General features: G+C 36.7%; 3 protein-coding genes and 2 long non-coding RNA genes across 7 annotated transcripts; 3 read left to right on the top strand and 2 right to left on the bottom strand.

Annotated features, from left to right (window-relative positions):
- Positions 1-186: 186 nt before the first annotated feature.
- LOC119070990 (chymotrypsin-like elastase family member 1) lies at positions 187-7,323 on the bottom strand. The gene is made up of 8 exons (XM_037175582.1): positions 6,877-7,323; positions 4,348-4,457; positions 2,626-2,740; positions 2,107-2,237; positions 1,905-2,043; positions 728-858; positions 520-661; positions 187-457 (listed from the first exon to the last, which is right to left on the bottom strand). The coding sequence occupies exons 1-8, from the start codon at positions 7,054-7,056 to the stop codon at positions 287-289; spliced, it is 1,119 nt and encodes a 372-aa protein (XP_037031477.1). The 5' UTR covers positions 7,057-7,323; the 3' UTR covers positions 187-286.
- On the top strand, positions 1,634-24,971 carry LOC119071022. The gene is made up of 4 exons (XR_005086582.1): positions 1,634-1,794; positions 7,872-7,875; positions 9,851-9,855; positions 24,961-24,971. It is a non-coding gene; the product is annotated as an uncharacterized LOC119071022 (long non-coding RNA).
- LOC119071021 lies at positions 8,593-9,088 on the top strand. Its single transcript, XR_005086581.1, has 2 exons — positions 8,593-8,836; positions 8,897-9,088. It is a non-coding gene; the product is annotated as an uncharacterized LOC119071021 (long non-coding RNA).
- LOC119070966 (phosphoribosylformylglycinamidine synthase) lies at positions 10,004-15,669 on the bottom strand. 2 transcript variants are annotated; one of them, XM_037175538.1, is made up of 9 exons: positions 15,545-15,669; positions 14,476-14,559; positions 14,076-14,411; positions 13,417-14,012; positions 13,281-13,360; positions 12,631-13,218; positions 10,850-12,565; positions 10,558-10,792; positions 10,004-10,494 (listed from the first exon to the last, which is right to left on the bottom strand). In XM_037175538.1, exons 2-9 carry the CDS (start codon positions 14,551-14,553, stop codon positions 10,083-10,085), a joined length of 4,041 nt encoding a protein of 1,346 aa, XP_037031433.1. In that variant the 5' UTR covers positions 14,554-14,559; positions 15,545-15,669; the 3' UTR covers positions 10,004-10,082. The 2 variants fall into 2 exon arrangements, with proteins under 2 accessions (XP_037031433.1, XP_037031432.1); XM_037175537.1 differs by lacking the exon at positions 15,545-15,669 and having other exon boundaries at positions 14,476-14,633.
- On the top strand, positions 17,575-25,359 carry LOC119070975 (TBC1 domain family member 16). 2 transcript variants are annotated; one of them, XM_037175555.1, is made up of 10 exons: positions 17,575-17,847; positions 19,933-20,137; positions 20,191-21,013; positions 21,076-21,272; positions 21,352-21,656; positions 21,817-22,022; positions 22,082-22,226; positions 22,291-22,397; positions 22,460-22,641; positions 23,870-25,359. In XM_037175555.1, exons 2-10 carry the CDS (start codon positions 19,963-19,965, stop codon positions 24,067-24,069), a joined length of 2,340 nt encoding a protein of 779 aa, XP_037031450.1. In that variant the 5' UTR covers positions 17,575-17,847; positions 19,933-19,962; the 3' UTR covers positions 24,070-25,359. The 2 variants fall into 2 exon arrangements, with proteins under 2 accessions (XP_037031450.1, XP_037031451.1); XM_037175556.1 differs by having other exon boundaries at positions 17,581-17,847; positions 21,361-21,656.
- The last annotated feature ends 1,339 nt before the right edge of the window (positions 25,360-26,698 follow it).

The raw sequence follows: 26,698 nt of genomic DNA, 5'->3' as shown, positions 1-26,698 counted from the left end.
AACTGTCGACTTAGCATCGATTTTCTGAAGCTTTGATTCGTCAACGCAATAAAGGACTCATGTAGATTAAAGATATCCTCATATTATGGACCTCTGATCTTACTGTTAGGAGCATAATTACTGGACAAGCTTTCAATCCATCATCGAAACATAGGAGCCAACAAAATGAAACACCCCCACTTCTATCACAAAATTGTAAAATTCTTTGATTTATTTGCGTAACACTTTCGTATATGGGTAGATAAATCGTAGATAACCTTTGCACAGGGTGCACACAACTCTCGTCCTATTTTAAAATGCTCAAATTCTTCTCGATCCAATTTTTGAAATTATGCAAATTAACAAACAAATGCGGCGATTTATTGTATTCGGTTGCCTGCGACAACATTCCGTATTGTACATATCGAAGTCCGGCCATTGTTTTAAATGAGCAAACTAACGGTGCACCGCTTAATGACTTAGAAAAAAAATACCGAAAATTAACGGTCAATTTGATTGTTTCACATCGAAAAACCTTACTATGCCTATATCCTGACCATCCTTTCTTTCAGCGCACATGTTCGATTTCGGGAAAAATGCGTTCAGCCTCTTTTGCTGACTGTATCTCTGCAAGCATCTTTCAGCTGGATGAACAAAAATTTGCTCTCTTCTGGACAGCGACCTTCAATTAGAGTTTTATTTAATTTGACCAAAGGAGTGAGGTGCGTTTAGGACAAAAAATATTCACCTTCCTCCCTTATATTCGAGAGATTCAATGTAACATTTGTTAATATTTGCGATGTTGAATGGTTGTTGTGGAAGGCAGGATGTACGCACACCATTCGTAAATTCGATGTCTTTGTTCAACACCAACAGAGCCTACGAAATAGGTTCCAAGAACGTATCATCAGTCAGTATAGTTATTATTTGATCTAGTACTTCTTTTGATTTATGTATTTTACACGGTTTAATACAAAATCTTTTGCTTTGTTTGTTTTGATTGACATAATATAATGAGACTGAGCCCAGCTCTGCTACTAGCATGAACATAAGAAATATTTGGAGACTAATACCATCTTAATAGGCGTTGCATTTCTTTCGTAAAGACAGGAGTCATGATTTGTGAGTGTGAATAAAAACGCACAGCACATGCAATCGTACACGCTTGAAAATTGGAGACTATTTTGACGTTGATAGAATGAGTGTTCGAGATAGTAGCAGTACTATGGACTGAGACAGCAACAGCTGGAGCTCATTTCTTATTTTTTGTCATCGTTGTCGATAACAGATGACATAGCTGTCTTTTCTTTTCTTTGGATCACTAGAACAGAACGTTTCAAACGGAAAATCTGCCTTTCTTCTCATATTATGTGACGCAGTTGGATTATACCAACCTTAAAAATTTAATTTATGTGAGAATTTTGACTACTGCGTCAATGAGACATATCTTGAAAATTTTGTTTTCGTGCTTGGTTCAGTGCTATGCTGAATCGAGAACAGAATTTATATTAGGGTCTCCTCGACGCAGTAGTCAAAATTAAGTTTGTAAAGTTTGTATAATGCTGCTGAAGGCCCATTTTCCGTTAAAAAAAAAACCGTTCTAGTGATTGGTTGAGTGCTATGTTTAGCATGGAAAGTATACTCTATGAGGTATGGTCTAATGTCAAAATTTTGTATGGAGCGGAGGAAATACCGATTTCATATAAACAAACTCACCTCTCAATGAAAATCATTGAAAGGTGAGTTTTTTATATGAAATCGCTATTTCCTCAGTGTTGTATGGATAGACCATACCTGATTTGTACATTCATTGATGTTTAGAATGATTTGAAACCGTACATTACGTGGAGCACGAACAAATCTTTGCTGTACTGTGTTAAGAAAGACAAAATCAAATATTCGATTAGATAAACCAAATTACTTACAATATTGAAGCCGAATTTCTCGAACAGTTGAGGATAGTTCTCTGGTATGATCTTCTTCGTAACATTTCTAATCTGATAGCGATACTGATAACGATCAATCAATTCTCTGGTCTTCGTTTTAAGATTTCCATTTGGTATTCTAAGTAAAGAATTTGTAAGTTTTTCATATTATTGTTACGTTACAATCGTATTGATGACTTACGTAGAAACACATTGCAATGTAGTTATGACAATGTTTGGACGAATGAGTGATCCAAGACATATTGGTGACTTCGATTTTGTTAGATAAATTTGTGTTATCCATGGTAGCTCGAATCCATCTGGTGAATCCCACTGCGGAGATAAATGGTAGGATTAGAGCTTTTGAAAAAATTATTTGGTTTATCCTCATTCTTCTAAACTATTTTCTTCTAATAAGTGTAAAAATTCCCATTGTATGACTACTCCTAAGAGTAAGAACCTCAGTGAGGTGGTGAGGTGCGTAATTTTTCCTCTACTTTAATTTTCGTATCGTGACTGCCCTGATAATAACAAAACATTCCGGAAATTAAAATATCAGTTACTCCTCACAGATCATTATAATTTCAATGCTACTTTTATGTACAACAAAGACTACTAATTCACTTCAATGCCACTTTACCTAACAAATTCTGAATTTAACACAAATCCGGTATTAGTGCTGAAGCAAAAAACAACAACACAAAATCCTCTGTATACTCACATTTGAAGCATCACAACCGTTGTGTTTGTTTACATCATTAAATTCGTTGTAATCTAAAGATTTTTTAACCGTGTTCGACCGTCTGCAACAAAAATCCTCACAGCTTCTCTGTATTCTATAAAAAAAATAAAACATTTAGCATGGTCGGCATACATAACTTGCACACAGAATTATAATTTTTAAGTTTAAGAATGTCTTTAAGAAGCTTTAACAGCTTTAAAATCAGAAAAACCTTAAGACATCGCAATATATTTGAATTAACAGGTGGATTGTCCCATTTAATTAAAATTGAATTTCGTTTCATTTCTAAGTGTCATTGCAACCGACAGTCAGTTTGAATAAAGTCTTATTTATTGGCAACTAAGAAAAATAGTTCTAAAAGTAAAAAAAAAGAATTTTTACTAGAATCTTAGAGTTCTAGCACGGCAGAGTAAAATAAACCGGGCAGGAGCGGTTCATTTTCGAAACGTCAAATAAGGGACCTAATACACTGGATGAAAATGAACTCAAATGAACACTGACATAAATTGAAAAATTTTCTTCGCAATAAGGCTACTAGATTATTCAGGTCCCCAGCCAAATCAGCGCTACTGCCTGGTTACTTTTTCTCTGTCGTGGTTCTAGAGTATAGTACCGGTAAGACAACACGGGAATTGTCAGTTGTAGGAGTGATGCAATCAATTCTTAAAGATTGATCTAATCTTGCTTTACTTTTTAGGAATTTTGACCACCCACTCCCATCTTCGTCCTATGTTTTCCAAAATTTATAACATATCATAATTCTGACCCTTCCATCATCTCAAGAAGGACGTCATTTCTGCGTCAATTGAATTGGACACAAGGGCAAGTATTATCGTTATTCTGTGAATGACGTAAGCAATGTTTTTCATCGGATTCACGTTGTTTCGTATAAGTCGTCAGCCCTCCTAGCATTAACATTCGAACTCTGTCAAAAGCGTGTTGTGTGTTTTTTTCGCATACGAAAAAAGCATTAACAACCATATTGTTGCTGGGGTCAGTGCTATGCATCAGCTAATGATTTTGTTACATTCTTATTTTGGGAACGGCATCTGATACCAATAAGAATGAAAAATGAATGTTAAAAACAATGAAGTAAAACAGGCTTTGCATATCAAACACCAGAAATTTTAAACAAAAGAAGTAGAAGAAGATTCAATAACATCACGGCAGAGTAAAATAATCTATACTCTGTAGTGATAACATCATAAATGGATTTCCATTGTTGCGTTGTGCATGTGCAAGCCTAACATGTTTTCTTAGCTTGGTATCGTATATTATCAGGGCTTGAACGTTATGGTAAATGACTCAACTCAAAACATTGTTTACGTCATCCACCTTACCAATATAGCTTTGATCGTGAGATGATACCAAAAAAATAAAATTTCCCTAAACAAACCAACTTTTAAAAATAGAAAACACATTTGTCGAAGAGACATTGTTTCAATTTACGATCACATTTTAGATCAACGTCGATATAACGCCACACATGGTTGGAGTTTACTGACCACACGAGTCGTTGTTTATGTTTATACTTAGAAAACAAAACAAAAATTTCCGTCTAGCATTTTATTAGCATTCGTTATAATGTGTATAACAGACGTTTATTGTCCATAAAATATTACATCTCAAAGCTGATGTAAAGCGTCTTAATTTTCTATTCAAATAACTTGATAAAATTGGTAAAGTTTAATATTTAAGTACCTTGATCTCTTGCCATGATTAATCAATCTTTCGCATGAGTAATCAACACAGGTGCAATTTTGTGTTACTTTGAGGTCATCACTCGAGAAGCAATTACTTACATCTTGTAGCTAGTGGAAAGAACAATCGAAAACAAAAAAAAAATATTTTATTACAAAATCATAATCTTAATCACTAAAAATAACAGAAATTTTCGGTGGGAAATTTAATGAAAGGTGTGTGTGATCTGATCTGAAGAATAAAAATAAAATAAACAAAAAAAAAATTGTCCAAAAACAAATTGTACATAAATTAGGTACGAAGAAAGGAAATGATGAAAGAGTACAAGAGAGGAAAAATAATTCTAGAAACTCGTTTCTACGGAATGCAGATGAACTGACCAATAATCATAAATAATAAACTTGGTTAAATATGAGAAAATAAATTAGTGGAATTATTACTTTTGCGAATTTTTATAATTTTTTTTAAATTTAATTTTTTGCGTTTGGGATGATGTTTTGACACGCAAACAATGGCTTTTCTCTGCTCTCTCGTTACATATCAATCAATGAATTAAGTTCAATTTTTAGCATCAAAGTTCGATGCTCTTTTTGTTGTTCATACCAATTTGGATGGCGATAACTGATCTTTTAAAATCGTTTCTTTTTTTTTGGAGAACACGGAAGATGATTTTCCAGGTATTAATACAATGGTTTATTGTATAATTTCGTAAGAAGTGCAATTTAATTTGGGTTGAGCGTTTTTTTTTTGTTCAATAAAAATCTTATCTGCATCACGACATACTTTGGAGTAATTTTTAACATTTGGAATGCCTATGCGGAATTAATGGGTTTGTTGATGTTTTCATTAATTAAAATCCGCTCAGAAATAACTGTGTACTTGAGGAGCACCTATTTTTTGTGAAATTATCGTGAATTTCGTGAAATTGTTCCCTTCTCTGATTGGTTACAATTATAGTAAGTGAGTGGTGACCAAGGATAGTAGCACGACAGTCTACACAATGAAAAAAAAGTTGGAGTTAAAAATGCTTCACCCAATAACAATATGGTAAACTAAACAAATTTGTCCACTCCAAGGCACTAGATTTAGGTATCGTTAGAGTTAAGGTGTAAATATACTCCGCCATCCTCACAAATTTTTTGTTAAAACATTTTTGCTGTAGATTTGGGTCACGCGTTTACTAACGTGCGGGCATGATATGTGGTCGCCTTGCACCTCTAAATAATTGCCAAATCGTAGTGTTGGGAAAGGAGCGTGACTGTGAGTGGAAATTATGAAATACCTGCATTTAGGCAGGTTGGTTATTTTTCAAAGCTCAAATTCTTAAAAATTATCAAAAAATTCTCAAAATTCCTGAAAAGAATTAATTTCTAAAAATTCTTAAAAAGTTCCGAATAATAGGTCCTGATATCTAACGTAGTTTTGTTAACTTAACTGTGCAAAAGTACAACAGTCTATGAGAAGTGGTTAGTTTTATTATGAGTTTTATTATTATTATTATTATTATTACCATTTAAATGGTATAGATTGATTTGGGATATGTAAAATTATTATTTTCTTTGAAACGACAATCATGTGTTTTCGAAAGCAACAATAGAACAGAGAGCGATCTGACGAATGTTATGTTTAACAAATTAAGTAAAAGATTTTGTATCAAACATTAGACACTTTAAGCTACATTGATGCTTTGCTGTAGCTGTAAAGCGTACATTTGGGTGTTTTTTAAATACTGGATTTTCGATTATTTTTAAATGTTCTAGCAGTTTTCAAGAAGAATAAGGGCGAAAGTTTATTTCGAAAATAAAATACGAAATACCCAAGTTTAGGCTACAATTTTAGCGAACCATTTATGCCTTTTAAACGAAGGTAGAACAGTTCTCATTTCCTTTCAAGATCAGTTAAAAGTTTTATATCAGATATTATCAGATATTTCTCGAAAAAAACTAAACATTTCCTTAGAGTCAATACCGAAATCGTAAAGTATGAATTGAATCCTAAATGTTGTCTACGTTGAGTATTTTTTGTTATTTTTAGCTACGATTATGAACAGATTGTTCAACATAAAATTCAGCTGTAAATTCGCAGCTAATTCAATCTAATACTTCTTTTGATATAATCATTTTCAACTGATTGAAATAAATCTTGTACTTCATTCGTTGTGACAACAAGTTTCGCTATATTTCACCAGACAGGCGAGAATCTATTTTAAATTTTCTCCTCGCTGGCGATAACAGATGACAGAGCATCAGTGAGAGTGAATGTCAGAGTCAGTAAGTGATGAACTTAGAACGTTTGACAAAACATTTCGATGTTCCTGTAAGTAAACACACCGTATCATCACAATCTATGAACTTTGCGATTTCTTCTGAAGAGATTCGTTATCAAAAATACCACAACACAAAAATTAAGCATCTGCATTGAAAAGGCATATAACACATAAATTGAATGTAGGACAACATTTAAAAGATGCGAAGAGAAAGATAAAATTTGTGTGCAAAATATGAATGAATGTAAATTTGAATAAATTACCGTTGGCAATGCTCTTTTCAAATCGGCCAATAACAATGTCCTCAGTCTAGACGGTTTTGTTCCCTCACTAGTCTGTGACAAATATTTTATGTCTTCTTTGATTTGATTTTCAGTTAAATCATAACAATGTGCCGGCAAACTGATCAATAGCACACTAACGACGATATAGCCGAAACACATATTTCTATTTCATCAAATTTTTAATTGTCCAAAGTACCACAAAAACAGCAACGTTCCAAAACCAGTAGGTAAAACAAAAATCGATGGAAAAAGTGTTTCGTTCAATTAAGAAAGAACAAAAATTTATGCCAACACACTTTCAAGAGATCAAGAAGACACAATAACTAAATAAAAACACATCATCAATGATTGAATGAAACCGACTAACTGTTGTGTTAAAAGAACAGAAGATCAACTAACTAATCGATTCCAAACTCAACTTGCATGGATGTTCTTTCGCAGATATACTTCTCATGCCTACCATTTATACACAATCTTCTTCTTTTTTATTGTTATTCATTTAAACTACCTTTATATTATTGCTTATATATATACACCTTCCGACCATATATCCATTTATAATAAAAACAAAAACAGAAAAAAAATCCAATGAGAAACAAGATTGATTTGTTCTTTCTGAATTTGTACAATGGTCGACGGAAAAAAGGAAGGAATGAAACACTCTGATGAGTATAGAGAGGTAGCCATAAAACATGCCATAATTCAATCCACCATATCATTAATTTATAAAAAAAAGAAATCCCTTCGCAGAAATCGAATTCGGATTCTATTAATTCCTCTCTTTTGCATGCTCTTGATCATTGTTATCATCGTAGACGCTGTAAATACAAGCTCATTTTCGTAGTTTTTGTTGAAATCTAGACACATTATTGCGGTGAAAAGGTCGTGGTAAATAATTTTTGCTTTAAATTTATGGAGAACGGTAACATTGCGGGAACTTGTAAACAGGATTCGATTTAAGACAATTTGAAGAGAAAAGTCAAGGGCATAATTTCTACATAGTTTACTTTCGGTTCGACCTTTCACAAACAACAAGCTGGTTTTAACAAGAATGTCCTTTGGCAACGCACTGAGCATGAGTGATCGTAGTGACAGCTGTCAAATAGAGTACAAAAATTGTATGAAAAAATGTTTCACATTTTTTTACAGTGTATTAAACACTGTTCAGTATCCGTACTCCATTTAGAGAACCAATCATGCTTGAAGCGTGTTGGTTTAGTACAATATCGATTCTGTTGGTTTGTAGTAAGCCCCTTAAACTATTAGTGTACGTCGCAACTACTTTCAGGGGCTTAGTACTGCAGCCACCGTGAGCTCGTTTTCAGTCAATGAAAGTAGTATTAAATCTAGGATAACGGCACCGGTAAGAAGCCCCTTTATTTCTTTCACAAGTCCCTTTTTTGCCTCTAGAAAGCACAGAGTTGTGCGGAGTACGTGTTGTTCTTATAGCAAAACATAGCGATCAAAACATGTCCGCAATGCAATCTATTGAAAATACTTAGATTAAATTTATGAAGTAATAGATCCGATAGTGAAACTGCTGATACACTTTGCTGTCTGTGAAAGGTTAAGACTTAAATTAAACCCACATTTCCGTACACGATTACACTAGGTAATAACGCTATTCTAATCTAATCAACACAACAGAAAGCTTAGATATTTGCTAATCTATTCTAATCGAGAATGGAAATTTAATGTGTTTTTTATCAAGTCAAGCGTTGGATTTTAGTTTTCATCGCGAACATTAATCGATACAAAGTCAAAACATACACAGAATAAAATGTAAAAAATTAGCCAAACATTTGATTGAGTGAAAAAATGAGTTTTCCTGGGTCAATACGACCTTTACGGGACGCTTTAACTACAGTGTTTGTGGTGCCATGTGCGGTAATATTCATCGTATCCAAATGTTTCTTAGTTGGAGTGAAGTATCTGAAAAGTAAGCTCAATTTGAAGAGAACATTTTTTTCTGATTTTAATTCCAATTAATTCAAAACAGAATTCGGTAATGCGTTAGCTCAGCACTAAAACGTAAATTTTCATTCATCGAGACACACATATAGAGCGGAGGTGCTTCTTGGAATGAACGAAACAAACCCGAAATCGATGAATGGTCAAATTTATTTCAAGTTTTTTATTATTGTTATCGATTGGACTTGTAATTAAACATTAAACTAATGAGACTGTTTTAGCATGCTCTTTGTATGTATTACTATCTGTAGAACTGCGTCAAAAATGTTTTAAATTCTCGATATATCGAAAACACCGTGTTCCAATTCAATTTGAACAAAAATTGCAAATCACTTTAGTGCTGTCTGTTTCAGCATGTCATCAATTTTATACTCTACTTTATACTCACCGATATAACCGATTTATACACTGACTATATATACAACACACTCTGGCGATATACACTTTACCATCCCATACACATTCTGCAATGTTGAATGAAATTCACCACCAAATTTCTTCACACAAATTTTTTGTTTCATTTCGCTTGAGATTCACTACACTTTATCGGGCGTGAAAAATAGACTTCAAATAGAATCGGAGAGTATCGGGTACAAATATACCGGCGACCGGATCGACACGATCAAGAAGGTGAAGATCCACGGAGATGCTTGTCCTTATGAAAAATTAGGGAAAGATATTCTCGGTCACCCACCCAAGTACTAACCGCGGGTCGCCTAATTTTTGATAGCGGGGATAGCGACTTGTTCGGTGCCCCCATTGAGGAAATTAATTTTTCTTTTCATAAGAATGGTAACATCAGAAACGTGATGGCACAGGCAAACAATAATTTTACGAAGAACGATTGTGGAGGAAAAAGGGAAATTCAGAAAGGGAAAGTCGAAATAATATAGAGAGAAGCTGTATAAGTTTCTCATTTATATGCGCGTCACGTCAATGCTGTAAACATACCTACATTCGTTGTACACATTCTTTAAAACAGCGTAGGTAATATGTGCCATGGTTTTGAGTGAATAGTTTTGGAATACATGGGACACAGTGCCACGTTTAATCGAAGAGGGTGTCTTGGGATTTTTTAATGAACGTGCGGTTGTTTCACCTCCAACGGTATAAAAATGGAGAATAAGGCCAGCTGTTGTGCTTGAAAGCTACTAATTTATTGCAAAATATAAATTGTACAAAAACTCCATTTTCAATGTTCTCTGTACCACCCACTACACATTTTCACTGCAACACCAGCCATACGCTTCATCGAACATACATTGCCACGGAGATTTCTGGAAATTGAATCCTGGAGAAACGTACGGCCATTCCCACATCTGGCTACATCTTTCCGGATGTGGCATCATAGCCAAATGACGTCCATCGATCGAACAAATGCCCGCAATTCCGTCGACGCTTCCATTCGGATTCATTGGGTAGATTTCGGTCGGTTTGTTGTCATCGTCCACGTAATTCATAGCGATTGAATTGGCAGCTCTTAATGTCGACAGAACTGACGCATTTTTGAAAGAAAATCTTCCTTCTCCATGAGCTATCCAGCATCCGATTACACTGCCAGCCATTTTCCGTAACATGATTGATTTGCTTGGTTGAATCTGAAGTGTTACCCAGCGGCATTCATATCTGAAACGGTTTAGCAGTCAATTGAATGTGAATCGACATTTTGTTTCCGTTGTTATCGGTTACCTCTCCGACCGATTTTCCAGTAAAGCCACATCAGGAACCGATACGATCTCCGCAGAATTCTCAACACCAATCCAACCAATTAGACTCATCAGCTGACAGCCGTTGCACACACCGAGAGAGAAAGTGTCAGGGCGATTCTTAAAGTGATGGAACTGTGGAGCTAATTCTTTGCTGTACATAATGCTCGCGGCCCAGCCCTTGGCCGATCCTAAGGTGTCGGCATAGCTGAAACCACCTAGACCAAATGAATAAAATCAATTTCTGCAGTCAAATGAAAGGCAATCATACACACCTGGGAATACAACGCCTCTGTATTGATCCAACGATGTCTTCTTCAATAGAAGATCTTGCATGGTTACATCATGCACTTCAAAGTTGGCATTCATCAGTGTCGCGATCATTTCCCTGTCGCCATTTGTGCCTTCCTCACGGATAACAGCCACCCGTACGGTCTTCTTGCTTAACAGCATTTCTACATCAGGATCGAAAGTACAGTGAAACGATGGTCCTTTGCGATAATCATACGTTCCATACTCCTCTATTGCACAATCGGCGTTCATTTGAAGTTTTTCCAACTCAAAGCTGGTTCGTTCCCATTGTTTGAAGAACGTTAACGTTGAGCCATTGATTATGGTTCGACCATCGTATTCAATATTAACTGTTGATGATAAACCATTGCCGCTTGAGTGGCCAATAAGATAAGCCGGAACGTTGTGTCTCTTAAATTCGCCCAACACTCGGTCAAGATTTTCATCCGAAACTTCGAGGATCCAGCCGCATTCTTCGGCAAACAGTAATAGCAATGGAATTTCCTGATTGGATAAGCGATCCATCACAAATGCATTTTTGTTCAGTCGCTTAGGAATATCCGATAATTTTATGTCCAGACCGCACAGACCAGCAAACGCCATTTCAAGTAGACACACAACGAGTCCGCCATCGCTAATATCATGACCTGCCAAAAGCACCCCTTCAACTAATAATTGCTGGGTGACGTTAAATGCATCCTTCAGCACTTTGGAATTGGCAATATTTGGACATCCCTCGCCTTGTTGAGAATGTGACTGAGCCAAAGCTGATCCGCCGATACGGAATTTATTTTCAATATTAATCCAGATCAGGTTGCCCTTTCGACCCACAGCTGGTGATTTCAGATCAGGAGTAATTTTCACTCTGATGTCCGGACAAGGAGCATACGTCGAAATTACCAACGTTCCCGGCGATTTAATGGTATCGTTATTTACTCTTGCTGCCATCGATAGTGAGTCTTTTCCTCCGTCTATAGCCACACCCAATTCATTCATCAATTTGCACATATCCGCACAAGTATCGTACATCCTTGCACCTTCACCGGCCAATTTAGCAGCCCACATCCAATTACCCGAGCACTTAACATCTCCGAGCTGACTGATCCGAACGAAAACTAAGTTCGAAATGGCCTCAGCCACGGACATTCGAGCTCCAGCACTAGCATCAATTAAACCTTTCATCGGTTGTGTACCGATTGATGTGGCAATGCCGTTATAGCCGAAGTGGGACACAGCTGTGACAGCATAATCAGCCAATGGAGTGTGAAGTGGTCCAACACATTGCTGTTGAGCAATCAATCCGGTAACACATCGATCTACCTTACTGGTTAAAAATCGTTTACTTCCGACGGATAAAATGCTCAGTACGGTCATTAGCTGATCGTTGTAGTTATTGCTGTTAATTGTCGCGTGGAATGGTACCGAAACGGAAGCAGCGCGGCTCAAAGCATAGGTTTTCTGTGGCATATCACCCAGGACATCTTTCAGGTGCATGTTGAAGGGACTCGATTCAGTCGACAAGTTTTCGTAGTTTTCAAAGTCGGCGTGTGACTCAATCAGCGTAACGTAACCGTTTCCATTTACTATTCCTACAAAGCTGATGGGACAGCGTTCCCGGATGCAAATCTGTTCCAGAAGTTGACGATCTTCTGCCCTACAGAGGATTGCATTGTTTTCTTGATATTCAGCTCCCCAAAGTTCTGAAAACAACAAGGAACATATGTTACGTCGGTCGCGTAGTCGCTTCGGGAAACAATGTGTTTACCTAAACTATTAATCGTCTGATCACCGAGTTGAAACTCTTTTGAAAATATCGTGGCTCCGGCATAGCCCGGCTCGACCAACTCCTTCAACACATTACCATTACCGCCAGCGCCTTGATCGTGAATGGCCAAAATGGGATTGTCATCACCCATTTCAATGCAAGCCCGCACGACACGGTTCAGCTTATTTTCCATTTCAGCATCGCCTCTCTGAACCGCATTGAAATCCAATTCGCAGCTGTTATCTCCCTGAACCTCAACCGAACTAGCAGCTCCACCTCCGACACCGATACGATAAACAGGGCCGCCAATTTTCGCCAGAAGCATACCCTTCTTCGGGTCCAGTTTCTTTGTCTGCTTTGCATCCATCGTACCCAGTCCACCACTGAACATAATCGGTTTGACATATTCGTCGCGTTCGTTCGATCCATTCAGCACACCGTAAGAGATGGCAAAACCAGAGACGACCGGTTCGCCAAATTTATTGCCGTAATCTGAAGCACCATTACTCGCTTCAATAATTATTTTCAATGGCGACGCAAACGATGGAGGATAAGCCCAGCTACCATTTTCGTACGGCAGGTCATAACCTTTACAGAATTGTTGATTGCAATGAGAACAAATTTTAAAAAAAAGATCAGTCGAATCCTACCTGGAATATTCAGATTTCCGACACAATATCCAGCTGTGCCAGCGATTGTGTGACCACCACGTCCAACACCTTGAACGTCTCTAAATGATCAACGAAAGGTCAGGAAAATTCGCTGTTTTAATTCGATTTTCATTACCTTATACGACCACCAGTGCCCGTTGTTGCTCCACTGAACGGAGCAACAGCCGTCGGCATATTATGCGTTTCGGCCGTGAAAATCAGATCTGATTTGACGTCACCCACTTGAAATTTTCCAGGACCAGACACATTGGTCGGCCGTAACGATTTATGTTCAAATCCAACAACCGCACTGCTGTTATCACTGAACTTTATTGTGTTGTTTTTGTTCGAATGATTCTGCGTGTCAATAATCATTTTGATTAACGACTTTTCCTGCACAATGCCATCGATAACCATTTTCCCCTTGAAAAACCAGTGACGCGAATGTTCACTGTTACTTTGGGCACAGTCGAACAGTTCGACGCTGGTCGGATCACGCTTCAAAACATTTTGAAAGAGATTCGTGTAGAACTGCAGATCCCATTCGTCGAATGAAAGGCCCAGACTTTTGTTGACCTTTTCCAGCGCCGTGCGTCCTTCTTGCAATAAAGGCACTCGGTACCACGATTCTTGCATGGCCGGAAGTTGTTCATCGAAGCTGTTGATTGGGTAATTGTCCGTTGTATATCTGCATTGGGTCATCTTATCTCCCAGTGTGTTGAAAATGTTGTCCTGTAAACATTGACAACATTGAACTCAAAATATTCATTTTGTCACCAGGCAAGACAATTATACCACATCTACAGCGGAGAGTACATCGTTTACGAATAGCAAATATTTAATCGAAACTTCTAGCCGCCTCACTTCCGTTAGACCAACATTCTGACAAATGCTTACACTGTTGGTTGACTGAGCTGTTGAAAAGTTGAACCGCGGTCCGATTTCAATCGTACAGGTATTCTTCTCATTCGCATTCAATGTCGAACTTTGACACAAACCACCTTCCTGTTGCGGTCGTTTCAAAATCCATTGTAAAATCTCTTCGGCATTTTGCGATGATTTCTTGGCGCTATCATTGATTTCGATGTGATAGCACTTTTCGGTTTTAATGTTGACGATTTTTGGATTCAACTGAGGAAGAGGGACTAATTCAGTGAATCTTCTTACCTACACCAATTGGTAATTCAGTGTATACCTGTTGCAATGATTTCAGTATCGCTGCAGTCTTACCATCGTCGAATGCATTCGGTGCATAATATCGTATGATCGTCATGGTTCACTGTTTTATTTAACAAAAAAAAAATGGAAATAAATTCTATTTGCTTTCTCTACCAAATTCAAGAAGGGACTGACACTCTCTTCGATATATTGACGGAATAAAATCAATGAAAACATCCGAAAAGGTCAAGCGAGTTATCATAATGTTATCGTTGTGGTTCTGTTGTTTTCTTCATATAATGTTGGATCGAAAAACACGTTCACACCGATTTAGGGTTCTGTATTTTGCATAACAGAAAAAAGAAAAATCTTAATCAGCCAGACTAGTTACACCAGCAGAGAACATCAACAAAATATTATTGAGACTTTTGTTTACACAACTAAACTCTGTACTCGCATCGAGATCTCTTTAGGTTTTGTATGACGCTTTCGGAAGTGTTTGTTCAAACCGTTTCAATGAAGTTTTGTACTGATAAGGACTTCGTCGTAGATCAATTTAGGCTATCAGACTTTACAAAAAATAAACATTTTGTGGGTAAGAGACTCATGCTGTGATCTATTTTTAGCAATTAAATGTGTGACGTATACGCAATGGAATATTTACGAAATTTTGGTTGAATTGGTGGGAGTATAAGATCATACCATAGTTCCGATCGTTCCGATTGAATGAACGAACAAATCTAATTGATGGAAAACCATCATTAACTGGTCTTTTGAACCACATTTAGTTTGTGTCTCACTCTGTTCAATTGAGTCAATTTATCGCAATAATGGTGAACACTAAATTGAATGAGTTGATTGAGACTGATGTATAGTGTCTGAACATATCAATTCAATCGCATGTTTCATTGAACAATTAACATTAACTACATGCACAATACAAGTCGAAAAGGTAGTCGGATGTTTCATTGAAGCATGTTCAGATAGCCCAACTTTGATGGTCTACCGAATTTCAACCATTTAACTTATGACAAAAATGAAGAAATGTAAAACCACAACCATAACTTGATTAACCTTTGTTTCCAACAATTTAATTGATTGCTTACCACAGAAGTGTCCGGCCGAATCAAATTCGAATGCTGTACTTCTTAGAGAGTAAATAACACACTATACACTTCAACATACCATCATCAATCCAAATCAACAAGTGTCAACAGTTTCAAAGGTTATGCCGGTTGTACGCACAGTCAAGAGAACGACGGTTGTGTATGAAGAAGGTGAGCGTTTACAATAGAAGCAATAGAAAATGTGGCTGCTTTTCAAAAATTTTAGTCGGAATGGGAAAAGGGAATTGTGGGAATTACAGCGAGTAAATTATTTGGATGTGCATATCGAGCAACAGCTGGTGAACATTGTAACTAGGCATGGGCGATAATGATAATGATTATCGATAATTATCGATTATCAATAATCGATAATTATCGACTTTTTTTTAGCGAAAATTATCAAAACAATATCGATAATCGATAATTATTGATATTTTGATAATTATCAAGATATCGATAATTCGATATATCGATATTTTGGTCCGAAATTCCGATATTTATCGGTATATTCCTATATATCGGTATATTATCATGAATTTTCAGATAAATATCAAAATATCGATATTTTATAATTATCGAATTTCGATATTTTGATAATTATCGATAATTATCAAATTATCGATAACGATATGATTAATCGATTATCGATAATTTCTTTCGATTGATATTATCGATAATTTTGAACGTCTCCCATCCCTAATGCGGATGTATGTGTGGGAGCGTGCGTGTGTAGTGTGACGGAGTGGATAATGTCGAACAAGAGAATATTGTAAAAGTATATTCTATCTCACCCTTTCATGCATTAAAATTCATGTACAAGACAAGGATGCCACAATAGAATATTTACGTGAAATATCTGATGAAATATCCTTGGAATTATTCCATAGTGGCATCCTTGTCTTGCTTATGAATTTCAATGGATGAAAGATGAAAGAGTGAGATAGACTATTGGAAAAGTGAGTTGTGGTTCGAAATTTTCAACTAGGGGAGTAACAAACGGTAAACACAGACCGTACTGAAGATGAAGTACCTCCAGTTATTGTTCTGATGTTCACAATTTGCCGTGACGAACATAGTAGATTTCGAATGGTCAATTTTATCTGTTATCGACGAAAACGACCGAAATGAGAAATGAGCTCCGTTTAGTGTTCGCTTTTATAGAAAATTGTATGTGAACTTAAAACACTCAAAACAGCAAAGAAATTGTATATGAGTTAAAATCAATGAAGTAAGAACAAGAATTGGAACAAACTCTTCGCTTATTTTAAACAAAAGATGCAACAGATTAAAAGATTACATTTGTATAGTGAGTAGAGCTCCATGTCCTGAGTATTAATCAGTACTTCGTTTGTTTCAACGAAAAAAAATTCTTAAAATTCTTCAGATTTATAAGGATACCTTGTACGTCTCGGGGTGCCCTTTAAAATACATTTCAAATAATTCCGATTGAATCAGTACCATCAGTACACAACAATAGCATACGGCACACAATTTTAAGTCAACAGGCAACTTCACCTTCTTAATAAAGTCTTTTATATGCTACATACCCATTACATAACTCGGGATAAAAATGAAGTGTCTCGTCTTCGTGTGTTTATTGATCTCGGCTACGCCTCGGACCAACAAGATTCACACTTTTCATCATTTTATCCCTAGTCATGTACTACTTCAATTTTCAATTTCATCCCATATAATTGGTATGGGATATGGGTGGTGGTGGGTGGTTTCTTTTAATTTTGCTTCTTTACTTTCACTAATTTATACTCATATTGTGCTAATAACCCGACATAATGACCAACTTCCTTCAAATAATGTCATAAGTACTGTGTTCAATTTCTGAATAAGTTTGTTTACAAAACTGCTGTTCGAACAATATAAAACGAGATATATCTGGCACATCAAATAATTGAGACCTGCGTAGAAGAACGTGCACAAAACAGCAAAACATTATTACAGATTGATGACGTATCCTTATATTGATGACGTAACGAACATATCGTTCTGTTTCAGATACCTAGTCGTCTAGTGACTCTTTGCATTCGTGTGATAAAGACGTATTTATATACAATACAACCAGCAGCACAACTTGTAGTATACATCAATATATTCGGTGAAAATACTGAAAATTAATCGATTAAAGAGTTGTTTAAGCGAATGAAAATTAGTTCGATATTTTTGCCCAGTGCGTTTATTGGATTGAAAAATCGGTTTTGACGGGTTCAAAGATTGTTAAATTGTGATAAAATGTTCTCATAATACTGCTGGCAGCGGATATTGTCTGAATTATTTGGAGGATATTTGATGTGAGTGTGAATAATTTCACAATTTCGTTTATTTCTGTACAATGTTTCGGGCGTAAATTTCATGCAAGAAAATATGGTGGGTTGTGTGACGAAAGGAAAAAAGGAAGAATTTCCGTCCTTATTTTTGAATAAATGATGTGATTTGGAAACATTATTATAATAAATCGATACAATGTCGTATCACTGGTACGGTTAGATAAAATGATTTTATTTGCCGTTTACTGACCTTCAACTTTTGAAATGGTTTTGTGGACGACAAGAGGGAGTCGATGCAGTGCAATTTTGTTCAGAATTAGCTAATCATCTGTTATCGACATACACGATCAAATTAAGCGAAGACCTCCAGTTAAAATAGTATTAAAACATAATGTTTACCAAAACTAATGAAGTAAAAGATTTTGTATCCAGCACTGGGCGATGTTTTGAACAAAAGAAGTAATAGACTTAATGATTAAATGGCGATATACGTTTGCCGTTTATAAATGAAAATAAATTTGCCAGTGCAGCGTCTCGTCGAAGCTCTTTCTCGCGTAAATTCAGTTAGTTAAAGAGTAGCTCTATACTGCAAATCCCTTAGACTTTTTTGGTATTATCAGGGATAGACTTTCAATAAAAATAGAGGGATCTATGTAATGTAACATCTCAAAAGTATGTAGAATCAATAAAGTAAGCAAGGGGAGAGTTGAATCTATCGAATGTTTTCATATGTGCGGTTTGATGTAGCTCATTTTCTTCCAATAGGTCATGAGAAAATTGCGTTTTGTTGACGATTGGTCGAATGACATTTCTCAAGAGGGGAGAAAATAGAACTTTTCTCAATTGAAATGTTACTTTTCACTTTGTTTATGTTTCCATAAATGGTGTGGTGAATTGATGTTTTTTGTTTCGTGAAGAAAAATGTTAAATCACACATCGCAAATATGAAAAACTATGTGTTCGTCTCTGTGAGAAGTATGTTCCCTACTCTAAAATTGCGCCACACGCTTCGCTCTGGCTACATACATTGCTTTTGTTGGAATTTTCTATTTGCTCCTCTAGGTAAACAAATAACTATTTCATAATGCTATAGGTCTAAATCATATTTTCAATTTTCAATCGGAATTGTCATTCCACATTTTGTTGTCTAGTTTTCGCTCGTGCTATAAAGCCTTATATGATAATAATCTACTATTACGTATCTGTGATGATCGGCAGATTTTATGCAATTTCGCGAGTTGAGGATGATCTCACCTAATCTGAGTACGTTAAATAATGGTGAAGGGTTAAACTTACATAGATGTAAAGTTAAATATGACGACTCATTCGTTAAACAGTTGAATCAGCGACCGTATGTGTTTAAAACGACAAAACTCTTATTCATATCCCAAATATGATTCTGTGCGATATAAATATAAAGGAATGAAAAATGAGGATATCGAGTAATCGCGCGAACAGCCAATCAGATTAGTCATCAGATTCTTCACCACCTTATCACTAAAATCAAAGACTCATTTAGAGTTCGAAACGAATCTGAATTCACTTCATTCGATAACGATGATTTACCGTCTTGAAAAAGATGAATTTTAGAAGCCCATCGTAGTACGAGGCTCGTATGCTAAAATTCAATACTAAATGCATGAAGCGTACCTTTTATCTGACCTCTCTTAAAAAGCCTATGTACGTAAATGATCCTAATGATCCGTATACCTAATTGTTGTTACTCGATATACAGACATTGTAACGTCAGCTGTTGCTGTCAGCTGTTATTGATAGCGACGACAAAATCAAACGGTGTACCCTGGCAAGTAGAACTTATATTGTAAAGTGTGTGTTAAGACTAATGAAGTAAAAGACATCAGTCATTACATCTCTTAAAAATACTTAGATCAAAAGAAGTAGTAGATTCGATAGTTATCCTAGTGTTATATTTACGTGCCTACTGTCCGTGAAAGGTCATAGGAATATTGACTATTTTTGAGACAATAAAAACGAATCGTTAAAAAATTTAAAAAAATAATTTCTCAAAATAGTCCCTGACGGACGAATAAAAAATAAGAAAATCTCAGTCATTGTTTTGACGATTTTCAATTTCATTTCCCATTTCAGAATCAAAATTAACAACAATCCTAACTCACAATGCCTATCGTCAATATAATAAAAAAAGCATCCAGCTACATCTTAGGATACGACGAATCCGCCGATAAGGACGATCAAATTTATGAAGACAACGAAGTACTGTTTTGCAAGAACAATATTTGTGTTCATCCACCGGCGTTCGCAAGACAAGAATCCGACATTCTACATTATCCCGGTAAAAATTAACTTTCGAAAAAGTTTAATTTAATTTTATTTTATTTACTCTAGGCTATCTGACCGTAACGACAAAGACATTCGTCGATCAATACAACAACGCAAAGAGACCGACACTGATGCTTACATGGATCCCAAATGCAACATTGCGTAAATGTCCATCGACCGTTGAAAATTCGATCATTCATCGACAGTTTTCGGAGGAACTCAAGCAGAATAAGTTCTTACAGCATCTGAACGAGAAGAACGCATTGAAAAACGGTTCGCAAACATCGCTAATTAGCACCCACAGTATAGTAAGCAACAACACCAATCCGTTCCTCGAACCGTATTTCTGTAACAGTCCGTTGCCCGACAAAAAAGTATTAAACAATGAAAATGGTGATAATTTCGATGCAATCAGTGTAAGCTCAAGTTCAGACAAAGCAAGTGTCAGCACTCACAGCCGGGATGACGCTGCCGACGACGAGGATGTGTTCACAGTTGGCATTGAATCACAACCGATAAAAGAAGAAACGGAAGATGAAATTCAACTGAAAAGAGAATTGGAGCCGTTGCTGGGTGGAGAAGGTGGAGTAGATACCGTCCCGAATATGAAATTACCGTTACCATTCCAAACTCAACAATCTGTTACGTCTGTAAACATCACAATTGCCAATCCACGTATTCAAAACCACGATATATCACCGACGGAGAGCGTCAAACAGCAAAGTGATAAATTCATGCGAACACTGTCGACTAGCTCTCAGGACGATAACTTCAGTCCGAACTGGATGACACCGGAATTGTTTGCGTACAAACACAATTTATCATTTCCGGATAGTGCTACAGCATCGCCAGTTGTGACTAGGAAGCAAGTGCCGCTGAAATGTAGAAGGTCAGTGGCGTCGTAAACATTTTCTGACCGATTGAAAAGATCTGACAAAATTCTTCCTTTAGATTCTCTGTTGATCTCAGTCAAATGCGATCACTGCGGCTATTTTTCAATGACGAAAATTGCACGTCCGGACAATTGGTAATTGCGTCTCGTGAGTCTCAATACAAAATTCTTCATTTTCATCACGGTGGTTTGGATCACCTAGCCCAAGTATTACACCAATGGCACTGTCTACTTCATAACATCAAGCTAGCACCAGGTATACTTCGTTCTCACTAAATCTTAGATTTCGAATGTCCAAACTGACTCCAAGTAATTTTTTTGTCGTTGCCCCTAAGGAACTTTAGGAAATGACGAGCCAAATTTACCATACCGTCAATTTATGGTCTGTCGACCGGAAGTGAAAAAATCAGAATTACATCCCGACGAAGACAATGTGAATAAAATCACAACAGACTACTTCTACGGCACACTTCTCAACGAAAAGGGACAGATCGAAGATGATTTACTGTTACGGAAGTGCGTATTCTTTGGCGGACTAGAAAAAAGTTTACGGAAAACAGTGTGGCCATTCCTGTTGCATTGCTATTCGTTTGCATCGTCATTTGAGGATAGAGCTGTTCTACTGGAAATAAGGAAGCAGGTAATCCTTGAAGGCTGACGAATATCCGAAAATCCCAATGATATGTTAGGGACTCCATTAAGAGCGCCAACCACGCAACATTTTAGTTGCTCCCTCACATTATTACTGTAACACAACCGATCACCAAATACATCAGAATGAAAAACGAAAATTCTTTCAGGAATATGAAGCCTTGACGAGAAGACGATTGTACTCAATGTCTCCTGAAGAGCAAGCGCAATTCTGGCGCACTGTCCAATGCGTCATAGAGAAAGACGTTATCCGTACCGATCGTGGAAATCCGTATTTCGCTGGCGATGACAATCCAAATATCGAAATTATGAAGAATATCCTGCTGAACTATGCCTATTACAATCCCGGACTGTCGTAAGTTAATGCCCACAGGCATCATAGTATTGTAATGTGTAACCTGACTGTCTTTCTAGATATACGCAAGGTATGAGTGATCTACTAGCTCCTGTTTTATGCGAAGTTCAAAACGAATCGGAAACTTTCTGGTGCTTTGTTGGATTGATGCAAAGAGCGATTTTCGTGTGCACTCCGACCGACAATGATATAGATAAAAATTTGGTATGAGATACGTTGAAGACTGTACCGCTGATCGTAACCAAGAAGTATTCTTATCACGTTACAGAGTTACCTTAGAGAATTAATTCGATTGATGGTTCCTAAATTCCACGAACACTTGGAAAAGCATACCGATTCCATGGAGCTACTGTTTTGCCATCGATGGATATTGCTGTAAATATGACGATTTTCAATCGATTTGGCGAGACGATAAATTTTCTTGTTGCTCCTAACAGATGTTTCAAGCGAGAATTCACGGAACCCGTAGCAATCCGAATGTGGGAAGCGTGCTGGTCAAACTATCTCACGGATTATTTTCATTTGTTTCTTTGCTTGGCTATAATCGCTGTTTATGCTGACGATGTTATTGCACAGGATTTACGTACGGACGAGATGCTATTGCATTTCAGTTCATTAGGTAAGTTTGAATGAAGGCTTTGCTTTGTTGAAAGTGATAATTGAGGCGTGTGAATAGTTCGATAGTTAGTTCCCGTTGAGGCTTTTGTTCTCAATGTAGAAAATGTATCGATGTTGTTCACTCCGCAGTGGAATAAATTTGCAGTGACTGAGTTTGTCAATGTTGGAAGTGGAGGATTGGCTGTAACTGATTCTGCCGTTACAGCGAAAACCACTTTGAACACACTGGGGCATTTATGTAACTGTGACTGCCGTTACCGTGAATACTTTTGCACGATCCGGTGGCTTTACGTAAATGTTACTGCCATTACCGCGAAATCCTTCTCCTGAGCCACCACGAGCGTTTATACCTTGTTCACTAAATTTATTACTGTTTCATCCTGGGCCCATAACCTGTTGGAAGTGGAGGATTGGCTGCAGGATATTTCGGATAAGACCTTTATCCGGACTTCCAATAAAATACGACTTTGCCTTTCGGCTGTTTATTGAAAAGTGATAAACAACATTTTGCTCTTAACTGAGGCCACTTAGACCTTGTGATCCATTTAGACTGCTTGTCTATTATTAGATAGAATTACATCAAGTACATATTCCAACAGTCAATACCCCTAACCCCTTAGAAACGGTAAGCGTATCGGCATGTAAACTTAACCGTTACTGCTTTTGTTAAAAGTATCGCTTAGTGTCTAGAACTTCCTTAGTATTACTATTCATTACGCTATGTAACAGGCCACAAGCTTGTGTTGTTGTTGTTGTTGTTGCCGAAAACAGGTTCACCCCAATTCTGAACTGAGTTCTCAATTTCGGATCAAACCTGAAACCGATATGGCTCGACCCAAATTTCATCTGAACCTGAAGTTTAACTTTCGGATTTAATCTCAACCTGGTCAGGTCGAGTTCTTGTAACTCGAAGTTTGTACTCCGAAAGCCGGATTAGCCGAACCCAAATTGATCTGACTTGATAATTCAGGTTCAGGTCAAGCCCGAAAGTGAAACTTCAGGTTCAGATCAAATTTGGGTCGAACCATTTCAGGTCAGATTCGTGTTGAACTTGAACTCTTAAATCAGGATCAAGTCAAGAATATGTTCAGGTCAAACCGAACCTGTTCCGAACCTTATAACAGTTGACTGGAATTTTGTAGCAACTCTCAATGTCAATGTCTTTCAATTTTAATGTGCTAGGGGGCTACTGTTGTTTAATCTAGAAATATTCTTCCAAAAAATAACAGCTATGTACATGGATGGACAAGTAATTCTGCGAAAGGCTCGTGGCTTACTTCATCAATTCAGACAATTACCTCGCATCCCATGCACTCTATCCGGCTTGTGCAAACGTTGTGGTCCTGGAATGTGGGACTCCGGCCATCATCCTGCTATTGAGTGTATTGGTCACACAGACGAAGAGCACTGTTCGCTAGCTGTAGACTAAAGAAGGGGAAATTAAATTTAAATATTTTTTACATTTGATTTATATAATTATGAAATCTTCTATTTTGCGAACTAGATATTCTAAATAGTAGTTGTTTTTTGGATGGCTTGCGAAAAGGATTTAAACGGTGATTGAGAATTAATTCCAGAGTATGGCGTTTTGTATTGACACAAAAAAAAAATCTGAATGTAAACTTGTCTTATAGAAAAATAATGGAAAATTTATGTTGGCTATAACCAAATCATGCAAAACGGAAGAATAAATAGAATACAATGAATAGAGGATACAGAATTAATATTTGCATCACAGGGAGAGAAACCACGTAATTGCAGTATGTGCGTGCGTGAATTTCTATGCCGAAAGAATTAGTGTTAGATAGACCGTGTATGTGTTTGTGCTAGCCGAAGACGAGACAACCCATTCTCAACTAAAAATAAAAACAATTCTGAAGGAATACAAATTCACGGACGTACTGCGATTGAGCGGTTTCTCTCCTGTGATGCACAAAATTTTACATGCTTCAGCACCAAAAACCGTTTATTTCATCAATGACGCATTTTTTCGGTGCTCTCAGCATGTAAAACATTGAATGTTTCTCGGACGAAAAATTAAAAGTTTCGTTTTTGCCTGGGTATTGACCTCGGCTTCGGCTCGTATCAACAAACTTAAGGTGAAAACTCGTCTTTTCAACTTGTCCGTCCTTGTGACGTTAATAGCTATTACATACATCATGTTACGAACACCACAAAAACCCAAACAACAATGAGATGCAGAGAGAGGAGAGAGAGAATAGTGTGTTACGTACCTGCGGGAAAATTTGCTTACTCACGAGGGGGAAGTTTGTGTCCCGAGCCGAAGGCGAAGGATATAATCTTCAGAGTAACCTAAAAGACGATGGTTTTGCATAGCTTTCAGCTTGTACTTTCGTAACATGGCGCGTGTAAAATGAATTACTTGTATAAACGAAAGTATGATCATTAAAATGGACGATTTCATAATGAAATATATGTTTCAGGTTTCGGCCACTTGTCTGTAAATGTATTCAACAAAAACGAACAAACAAAAATCAATGAAAAAACAAAACAAAATCTCTGATTAATTTCAAAGTATATTAATGACTGTTTATCTTTATATAAAATAAAATAACAATTATTACCAAAAGTTATATGATGCATTTGAGGCTGAGTTATAAACATAATATCGATAATAAACATAAATATAGTCACAGTGATGTTGAAAGCGCTTAAAAACACAAAATTATAAACGCAAAATATATTTATCTGAGGAAAACATTTTTTTCTGTCGTTTCTTTGAGTATCATATAGTGGGCTTGAAACAGCCTCTCATCGTTCAAAACTCGTTTTCGTTTGACCTTGACTTCGCCTCGGATCAACAAAATTCGCTACTTTTCATAGACTCTCTTTCTCACTAGGGATAAAATATTGAAATGTAGGGTTTCCGAGGCGAAGCTGAGGTCAATAAACACACGAAAACGAGACTTTTCATTTTTATTACGAGCTATGTCTTGACGAAAAAGTCAATTACTCAATCTTCCAAAAAGGTTTTGAAAATCAACAAAATGTGGTATATCATCTAGACTACAGTGAAGTTTGTGTCTTTTTTTACACAACGTCGCTCTTTGTATGTGACATCTATTCCATCTGTCAAAGTGACGTTTTAAACGTCAAACCAAAAAAATTTAGCTTAATAATTACGAAATCGTTTATTTTTCTGTAAGTCTTCTACACTGATATAATTGAGGAAAAATAAGCGGCTTCATAACTATTTGACATAAAAATTTTGGTTTGACGTTTAAAACGTCACTTTGACAGATGTAATAGAACTTTTGATCCCAACTGTCATAGAGTCTATTGTGATCAAAATTAGGTCTATTCCATCTGTCAAAGTGACGTTTTAAATGTCAAACACAAAATAATTTCAAAGTATTTCGCTGTTTTTTAATGCTTTTTCACTAACAATTAAATTAAGAAAAATCAAAGATTGCGCGACCACTTTACATATTATTTTATGTTTGACGTTTAAAACGTCACTTCGACAGAAGAAATAGACCTACTTTTGATCCCAATAGACTCAATTATCTTGAAATCTTGAAAGGGTCGGACTTACTACTTAAAGGTGCATCTCGGACTCGTAGAACGAAGCCCCAACCAAGTGATGAAAGGTTCAGCTATTTTCCACCTCACTGCCTTATATGTGTTTATACGAATTTGTACGTACATGACACTGAGGTTGTATGAGTGGATCAGCTGAAAAGTAGCTGAAACAAATCGCGTCACAAATTTGGTTGGGGCTAATTGTAGGAATATGAAGAAAAGTTCGAAAGTACAACCAGTTCGGACCTGGGTCATGAGATCAACGACACAATGTGAAGTTCTAAACCAAATCATATCTAAATTAGTATGATGAGTAAAGAAAGTTCAACATCACTTTATTTACTGACTGGAGCTCTATTTTCGATATGCGAACGATGAATCTTCTTGAGTTTGACTGTCTAGCTGTGACCGTAACATAGGCCCCACAAACATTTTTGGTTGTAAGTTACCTTACGTTTCTCTTGTTTCTATTTTCTTGACCGTGTGAGACTTCAGCATCTTAATACTTGCGAGAA

Source organism: Bradysia coprophila, assembly GCF_014529535.1.
Source record: "Bradysia coprophila strain Holo2 chromosome IV unlocalized genomic scaffold, BU_Bcop_v1 contig_106, whole genome shotgun sequence".
In the NCBI taxonomy this organism is placed as follows: domain Eukaryota; kingdom Metazoa; phylum Arthropoda; class Insecta; order Diptera; family Sciaridae; genus Bradysia; species Bradysia coprophila.
This window is presented reverse-complemented; position numbering and strand designations above follow the sequence as displayed.

Coding starts and splice junctions, on each gene's coding strand:
- LOC119070990 (XM_037175582.1), bottom strand. CDS start 7,056: ATGTGTTTCGGCTATATCGTCGTTAGTGTGCTATTGATCAGTTTGCCG. Junction 2,741..4,347: donor AATCATGGCAAGAGATCAAG/GTACTTAAATAT, acceptor TTTTTTTTATAG/AATACAGAGAAGCTGTGAGG. Junction 859..1,904: donor AGAAATTCGGCTTCAATATT/GTAAGTAATTTG, acceptor CCTATTTCGTAG/GCTCTGTTGGTGTTGAACAA.
- LOC119070975 (XM_037175555.1), top strand. CDS start 19,963: ATGCCTATCGTCAATATAATAAAAAAAGCATCCAGCTACATCTTAGGA. Junction 21,014..21,075: donor GTGCCGCTGAAATGTAGAAG/GTCAGTGGCGTC, acceptor TTCTTCCTTTAG/ATTCTCTGTTGATCTCAGTC. Junction 22,023..22,081: donor TATTACAATCCCGGACTGTC/GTAAGTTAATGC, acceptor CTGTCTTTCTAG/ATATACGCAAGGTATGAGTG.
- LOC119070966 (XM_037175538.1), bottom strand. CDS start 14,553: ATGACGATCATACGATATTATGCACCGAATGCATTCGACGATGGTAAG. Junction 13,361..13,416: donor GGCACTGGTGGTCGTATAAG/GTAATGAAAATC, acceptor TTGATCATTTAG/AGACGTTCAAGGTGTTGGAC. Junction 10,495..10,557: donor CTGGAAAATCGGTCGGAGAG/GTAACCGATAAC, acceptor AAACCGTTTCAG/ATATGAATGCCGCTGGGTAA.